At 59.8% G+C, this 7,656-nt stretch overlaps 1 protein-coding gene across 1 annotated transcript; it reads right to left on the bottom strand.

Annotated features, from left to right (window-relative positions):
- Window positions 1-496: 496 nt before the first annotated feature.
- Window positions 497-7,093, bottom strand: REC8 (REC8 meiotic recombination protein). Its single transcript, XM_071564058.1, has 17 exons — window positions 7,038-7,093; window positions 6,903-6,953; window positions 6,056-6,173; window positions 5,846-6,014; window positions 5,527-5,602; window positions 4,963-5,056; window positions 4,254-4,299; window positions 3,840-3,916; window positions 3,669-3,738; window positions 3,370-3,411; window positions 3,027-3,196; window positions 2,541-2,607; window positions 2,350-2,447; window positions 2,059-2,107; window positions 1,796-1,838; window positions 1,295-1,369; window positions 497-1,143 (listed from the first exon to the last, which is right to left on the bottom strand). Exons 1-17 carry the CDS (start codon window positions 7,091-7,093, stop codon window positions 942-944), a joined length of 1,503 nt encoding a protein of 500 aa, XP_071420159.1. The 3' UTR covers window positions 497-941.
- Window positions 7,094-7,656: the final 563 nt, after the last annotated feature.

Genomic DNA, 7,656 nt, shown 5'->3' with positions numbered 1-7,656 from the left:
GGACCCTGGAAGCTCCCTCCCAGCTTACCCCGGGAGTGTCCAGGTGACTGCAAGGGACACCCAGGTGTGCCCCAGATGTTCCCAAACACTTCAGATGCACCCTCTGTGTGTCCACGTGTGTGCAGGTGATGTCAGCCCCTCCCCAGCATGGACAGGTGAGCCTCCAGGTGTGCCCCTGTATATCCAAGGATGCCGCAGTGCAGTGGGCATGTCCCAGGAGTATCCAGGTGTATTCCATGGTGCCCCATTGACCCTCTAGCCCTGAGCAGGGCCCAGCTGCCCCATGGAAGGGGGGACAGGGTTTGTGGCGTCCGGGGGGGGTTCACCGACACCCTGCCCTCACCCCGTCCTTTGTCCAATCGCAGTTGTCGCTGCTGCCAACCCCAGCTACTGCTGGGGGGCGTGGTCAGGCTGAGCTCCACCCACACCACACTGGAGGACCCTCCCCCTCTCTAGAGTGACATCACCGGGAGCCAATAAATGACCAGGACAGAAAGAAGCGGTTTATTCCGAGCGGGGGCGGAGCAAGACAGTGATTGGTCCATAGGGGCGAGGCTGGTCAAGCCGCAGCCAATGGGCGGCACAGAGCTCTGGGGGGCGGGGCTTGGGTTAGCGGCGGGGCCCGCCCAGCGCGGGGGGGGGCAGGATTTGGGGTAAACAGGCGTGGCTTGTATAAAGGGGGTGGGGCTCCGGGGGAAGGGAGGGCCGCAAGGAAAGGGTGGAGGATGGTTTGTGGAAAGGAGGCCGAGCTTGGGGAAACGGGTTATGGAAAGAGGTGGATGGAGCTTAGAGTAAGGGGTTGGCTTAAAGGCAATGGGCTGGGAAAGGGGTGTGGTTTAGAGAAAAGGTGGAGCTTAGGGGAAGGGGTGGGTCTTGAAAGGGAGTAGATGGGGAAGGGGGCTTGGCTAAAAGGAGAAGGGGAGGTGCTCAGAGCAAGAGGCTTAAGAGGCAGCGCTTTTGCGGAAAGGGCATGGCTTGCAGGACCCTGAAGGGGAAAGGGGCATGGCCTGGGGAATGGGCGTGGTTCGGCACTCACCTAGGCAGAGGGCAAAGATCTGTGCCACGAGTGGGCGGAGTGACCCCGGGGGCAACATGGCCGCCAGCTCTGTCCCCTCTGGGCGCTGGGCATGGTCCAGAATCAGCCTGGGGAGAGTCCAGATGCCACAGATCCTGATTCCAACCTCCAAATTTTCCCCTAATTCCTCAAATTTTCCTGTTTTTGGCCAGCGTTCACAAAATTCTCTGTGATCCCACAGGTCCCAATCCCACCTCACAGATCCCAATCCCAACTCACCTCCGAAGGTCAGGAGCAGCTCCAGTTGGCTCTGGAAGCTCTGGGACAATGGGTGGGGCCGGGGCGGGCAGGGGGCTGTGGGCAATACCTGGGAGGTCAGTGTGACCCCACCTTCTTTCCCCAAGCCACACCCACTTTCACCAACTCACACGTTACCGCTGAACCCCTCCCTCCTTTCCCCAAACGCCACCCCATTTCCTCAAGTTCTGCTCCTTTTCCCAATCTCACTCCCTTTCCAAGCCCTACCCTTTTCCCAGCCACCCTGTCTTTCCCAGGACACGGCCCCTCTTCCTCCTTTGATGGTGTAAGCCCCGCCCCCACACTCAAGCCTCACCCACCCCCCCACCCCCGTCCATTGGCAGCGGCGGGATCAGCTCCACCCCCACCCCACAAACCAATCTCCGCCCCACCCAGAATAAACCCCGCCCCTTGCCACGCCCTCCCAGCCACGCCCCTGCCACTCCCATGTCCCAGCTCCACCCCTGCCCTGCCCTCACTCACCGTCTCTCCAACGGCTCCTCCTCAAGGGGTTCCAGGGACAGTTCTGAGGGTGGGAAGGGGCCAAAAGTGACCACCCTGGGCCTGCCCCAAACCGCCCCATAGCGACCCCCAAAGTGCCCCACAGCGACTGAAACATCCCCATTGTGACCAAAACTGGCCCACAGTGACCTCCAAGTGCTCCACAGTGATGCCAAACTGCCCCACAGAGGCCCCAAACCACCCCATAGTGACTCCCAAGTGCCCTAGAAACCCCCCAGCTTCACCTGAGGAGAGCAGGGGGGGCAGACTCGGCTCCAGGGCCTCCCGAAGCACCTGGAAAGGGACAGGTATGTGGGGCAGGGGGTCTATGGGGCAAGATTGGGATCTGTGGGGTGGGATTGGGGTTTATGGACCAGATCTATGAGGCAGGAGAGATCTATGGGGCAGGGAGGAATCTATGAGGTGGATCTACAAGGCAGATCTACGAGGATCTACGAGGGGACAGACCTCTAGGGTGTGAATGGGATCTATGGAGCAGGATTGGGGACCTATGGGGCAGATCCATGGGGCCTCACCTCCACCTCGCTGGGCAGCTCTGGAGGCAGGGCCACAGGCAGGGCAGGGCGCTGGGCACAGCGGCCCCACAGCTCCCACAGCTCCGGGGGCAGCCACTCTATGGAGTAGAGCAGGGGGTCACCCAATAAGGGGCAGGAACCCCCGCTATGGGGCAGGAACCCCTGCTATGGGGCAGCTGTAGGGATCTCACCGTGGGTTGGGGCATTCAGTAGCTCACTTGCAGGGCGGCGGAACCTGTGGGGTGGCTCCAGCAGCAGCTGTGGGGCAGAGAAAGGACCAATGGGATAATATACTTGGGAGGGGGATCTGTGGGTCAGATCTATGGGGAAGAGGGGTCTATGGGGCAGGTCTGTGGGGCAGGGGGATCTCTGGGGCAGATCTGTGGGTCCTGGAGAGATCTATGGGTCAGAAAGTATCTGTGGGGTAGATCTGTTGGGGGATGGATGAGGTAGGGGATCTATGGGTCAGAGATAGGATCTATGGGACAGATCTAAGGGATATGTATGAGGTAGGGGATCTATGGGTCAGAGATAGGATCTATGGGACAGATCTAAGGGATATGTATGAGGTAGGGGATCTATGGGTCAGAGATGGGATCTATGGGGCACTCTATGGGTCAGGGTGGATCTATGGGACAGATCTATGGGCCAGACCCCCCCCTCCCCTCCCCACTCACCAGGGGCTCACAGTGGACTTGAGGCTGGAGCAGCTGTGCCCGGAACAGCTCTGGGGCGATGCTGGGCAGGAAGTCTATGTGGGGTGGGGGGCGACGACGGGGCAGGCGCCGAGCCACGGGGACCTCTGGGGTGGGGGGGGGCAGGACGGGCTCCTCCAGGGGTCGAAGAGCTACCCCAGAAGTGCCCACAGCCCTGTAAGTATCCCCAGCCCCATAAATGTCCCCATAGCCCCACAAGTGCCTCCAACCCCGTACATGCTCCCACCCCACGTGTACCCCAGCCCGTTAAGTGCCCCCAGCCCATAAGTGCTGCCCCACCCCCTAAGTGCCCCCCAGGTCTCACCGGGGAGGGCAGGCGGTGCTGGCAGCTCCTCTAGTTCTTCCACTGTGGGGCAGAGACCCTTGTGACCCTACAGAACCCCAAGTGCCCCCAAGTGCTTCCCCAGCCCCAAAAATGACTCCAAGTGCCCCAAATCCCCCCAGCCCAACACTTGCCCCACAAGTGATCCCAACCACCCTTCACGTGCTTCACAGTGACCCCGAGGTGCCCCTCAACTGCCCCCCAAATGCCCCATGACACCCAATTCCCTTCCTTCTGCCTGCCCCCCAAGTGCTCCCTTGCCCTGTAAGTGCCCCCCTCACCTGGGGGCAGCAGCTCCTCAGCCTCGAGCAGCAGCTGCAGCTCCCGGGGGGTCACTTCAGGCAGCTCCTCCTGACCCCAGAGACCCCCAAATTACTCCTGAGACTCTCAAAGACTCCCAGCAATCCCCAAGTAATGCCCAGGGACCACCCAGGACCCCCAAATTGTGGCACCTCCAGGGGCGGCGGCAGTGACGGAACTTCAAGTTCCCGCAGGGTGATGGACTCAGGGGACACCGTCAGGGGTGGCCCTGGAGGTACAGACCAGTATAGACCAGTACACAGCACTACAGACCAGCATCCACCCATATACAGCCTCCCGGAATGCCCTGAGCCCACCAGTATGGGCCAGTATGGACTAGAAGGGACTGGTATAAACCAGCACGGATGAGTAAAGATCAATACACACCCATGTCAACCAGTATAAACCAGTGTGGGCCACTAGCCACAAGCTCTATACCAGTCCTAAACCCCTATGACCCCACTAGCATAAACCAGTACGGACCAGAGCAGACCAGCAACCATTGCCCATCCAGCCCTAAACCCACCGGCAGCCACCAGTATAAACCACTATAGCCCAGAGCTCACCTGGGGGGACCTCGACCTCCATGGGTGGGGGCAGGAGCTCCTCTACCTGTGGGGCAGGCACAGACCAGTATAAACCAGTCTGGGGTCACTATGGGGAAATCTGTGGACAATCTGGGGAAATTTGGGCAAAAAATGGGAAATTTGGGGAAAATTAAGGAAATTTTGGGCAAATTTGGGGAATGGGGGAAAAATGGAGAAGTTTTGAGGCAAAAATGGGGAGATCAGAGACAAAATGGGGAAATTAGGAGAAATTTATGAAATCTTAATAAAGCAGGCAAAGATGGTGAAATTCAGAACAAATTCAAACAATTTTTGGGCAAACTTGGGGAACTGAAGCACATTTGGAGAAGTCTGGGGGAAATTTGGGCATAAATGGAGAAATTAAACTCAAAATGAGGAAATCTGGGAAAACTGATGAAATTTGGGGGAAACTGCAGAAAAATGGGCTTATTTGCATGTTTTGGGCAAGTTTGGGCAGGTAGCTACAAACAGGCCCCACCCCAGAGTTCCTCCAATCCAGCACTCTGGCTCTGGTGAGTGGCCACGCCCACCAAGAACCAAAAAATGGGAAAACTGTGGCAATTTGGAGTAAACTGAGGTGTAAAACGGGGAAGTTCGGGGAAATTTGAGGAAACTTGGGGAAAATGGGGAAGTGTGGAGTCACCATGGGACAAGGTGGGGGGGCCGTGGTGGGTCTGGGGGTTGGTACCTGCAGAAGCTCCACCCCCATCACCCCAAAAAAGGGGTCAGGGGCCAATTCCAGCTGCATCATTAGAGCCTGGGAATCAGGGAGCAAGTGGGTCCTGGGGGGAAAAAGGGAGGTTAGGAGGGGCTTGGGGGCAATGGGGAGGTCACAGGTGAGACCTCGAGGGAGGACAGGTGAGGCCCGGGTGGGTTGGGGGTCCCTGAGAAAGTCTGGGAAGGTTCAGGGGATCTCAGAGAAGTGGGGGGCAGGTCCTGGAGGAGTTGAGGGGTCCCACGTGGGTTGTGGGGGGTTCTGGGGTGTTTCAGGATTGATTTCGATGTTTTCAGGTGTTTTGAGTGTTTTTTTCATGTTTTGGGGATGTTTTTTGGAGTGGTTTTGGGATGTCCGGGGGTGGTTTGGGGCTCTCTAGGTGTATTTTGGGGATGTTATGGGATGTCTTCGGGTTGTTTGTGGAGTATTTTGGGTATGCTTTGGGGTACTTTTGGATGTTTAGGGGTGGCTTGGAGTTGTTTCAAGCTGTTCTGAGAATATGTTGGGGTGGTTTGGGCCGTTTTGGGGGTCTCCCACCGGCGAGGGGGGCTCAGGTCGATCTCCAGGGGCCGCCGCGCGCGGTGCAGGCGCTCCAGGATCTGCGACGCCTCCTCTGGGCGGGGGAGGAACTGCGGCTGGAACGGGACTCCCAAACACCCCAGAAACCTCCCAGGGACCCCGCAAACACCCACCAGCACCCACCGAGCATCCCCCGAAACCTCTCAGGGGCCCCCCCAAAACTCCTCCCGTGACCCACGAATCCCCCAGGGACCACCCAAACATCCCCAGACCCCCGTAAGCCCCCCCCAGGCTGTCCCCGGCCCGTCCAGCCCCCGAGCCGCGCCCGCTGCCCTACCGAGCAGGCTCCCGCACTGCCGCCCGTACACGCGGGCCAGCCCGAGCTGCAGCAGCGCCGCCAGGTACAGCACGAATCCCCCAGGGACCACCCAAACATCCCCAGACCCCCGTAAGCCCCCCCCCAGGCTGTCCCCGGCCCGTCCAGCCCCCGAGCCGCGCCCGCTGCCCTACCGAGCAGGCTCCCGCACTGCCGCCCGTACACGCGGGCCAGCCCGAGCTGCAGCAGCGCCGCCAGGTACAGCGAGCACCGGGGGGGCGGCGCCCCGGCCGGCGGGGGCGGGGCCTCCCACCCGCTGCGACCAACCACGAAGGACATCACGGCAGCACTGGGCGGGATTAGAGAAGAGCTGCGCCAATGGGAGCGAGGCAGGCGCGGGCAGGGGAGCCGGGGGTGTTTGGGGGGCCGGGAACACTCCGGGGTGTCTTGGCAGTAGCCACAGGAGCGTTGTGGGGTATTCTGAGTATTTGAGGGGCTGTTTCGGAGTATTGTGGGGGGGTTTGAGGTATTTCAGAATTTCGAGGTTTCCTCTCCTGCCGCGACCAATCGCAAATGGCGGCACCGCGCTCTGGGCGGGGCCAGAAAACCTCCGGCCAATGGGAGAGGGGAGGGCGGGGCGGGGGAACCCCCTCCGTGATTGGCTCTAGTGGGGCCGCCCGGGGACCTTACCAGGTGCGCGGCCCGAGCCCGCTCAGCGATTGGCCGCCGCCCCCCCGCGCGGCCCGAGCCCGCTCAGCGATTGGCCGGAGCCCTTACCAGGTGCGCGGCCCGAGCCCGCTCAGCGATTGGCCGGAGCCCTTACCAGGTGCGCGGCCCGAGCCCGCTCAGCGATTGGCCGCAGCCCCCCGCGCGGCCCGAGCCCGCTCAGCGATTGGCCGCAGCCCTTACCAGGTGCGCGGCCCGAGCCCGCTCAGCGATTGGCCGCCCCCCCCCCCGCGCGGCCCGAGCCCGCTCAGCGATTGGCCGCCGCCCCCCCGCGCGGCCCGAGCCCGCTCAGCGATTGGCCGGAGCCCCCCGCGCGGCCCGAGCCCGCTCAGCGATTGGCCGCAGCCCTTACCAGGTGCGCGGCACGTCCACGCGCAGGCACTCCCGGCGCAGCAGCCGCGAGCTGCAGGTGGCGGCCAACCTGCGGCACCGACCGGTCAGGGCGCGGCCGGGCCCGCGGGGCGGGCGGGGCGGGGACGGACCCTACCAGATGGTGCCGAAACAGCCCGTGTGTCGCCGCAGCACCTCGGGGTAGTAGAACATGGCGGGAGGTGCAAAACGCCACAAAAACGCTCAAAAATACCCCAAATCGGGTGATCAAATTTGAATGAATCACGGCGGTGGTCGAATGATGTTTAAAAAGCGGAGGGTCACAAGGCAATTTAGCCGTTAAAATCCCGGAAAAAAAACCCGAAAAATCGCTCAAAATTTAAATAAAGTGGACTAAAAATTTTAAATACTAATAAGTTATATTTTAAAAAGGGAGGGTTAAAAGGCGATTGGGACACCACAATGCCTCAGAAAAGACCCAACTCCCCGTCAAAATGAAAAAAAAAATCGAAAATTTGAATAAATATCAATTGTTTAAATAGAGGGTGAAAAGGCGATTCTGGTTCTAAAATGCCCAAAAGACCCGGAGGTCTTAAAACGCCAGAAACTCCTCAAACCCCCTACAGAAATCCCCCCAAGTTAAATAAAGGTTGAATAAATATGTAGCAGTATTTGTCATTAAAAAATGGAAGGTAAAAAGGTGTTCTGGGCTCTGAAATACCCCAAGAAAGCCCCCAAAGCCGTAAGAATGCTCGTTAAATAAATGAAGTTCAACT

The sequence above is a fragment of the Pithys albifrons genome, chromosome 9, assembly GCF_047495875.1.
Source record: "Pithys albifrons albifrons isolate INPA30051 chromosome 9, PitAlb_v1, whole genome shotgun sequence".
NCBI classification, from domain to species: domain Eukaryota; kingdom Metazoa; phylum Chordata; class Aves; order Passeriformes; family Thamnophilidae; genus Pithys; species Pithys albifrons.
Note: the sequence above shows the minus strand (reverse complement) of the source record. Positions and strands in the feature narration are given on the sequence as shown.

What these genes read in the sequence shown, in the direction of transcription:
- REC8 (XM_071564058.1), bottom strand. Translation starts at nt 7,093, where the DNA reads ATGTTCTACTACCCCGAGGTGCTGCGGCGACACACGGGCTGTTTCGGC. An exon ending in TGGGGGTGGAGCTTCTGCAG is followed by an intron (nt 4,300 to 4,962) that starts GTACCAACCCCC and finishes CCTGCCCCACAG; the next exon opens with GTAGAGGAGCTCCTGCCCCC. An exon ending in AGCACCGCCTGCCCTCCCCG is followed by an intron (nt 3,197 to 3,369) that starts GTGAGACCTGGG and finishes CTTCTGGGGTAG; the next exon opens with CTCTTCGACCCCTGGAGGAG.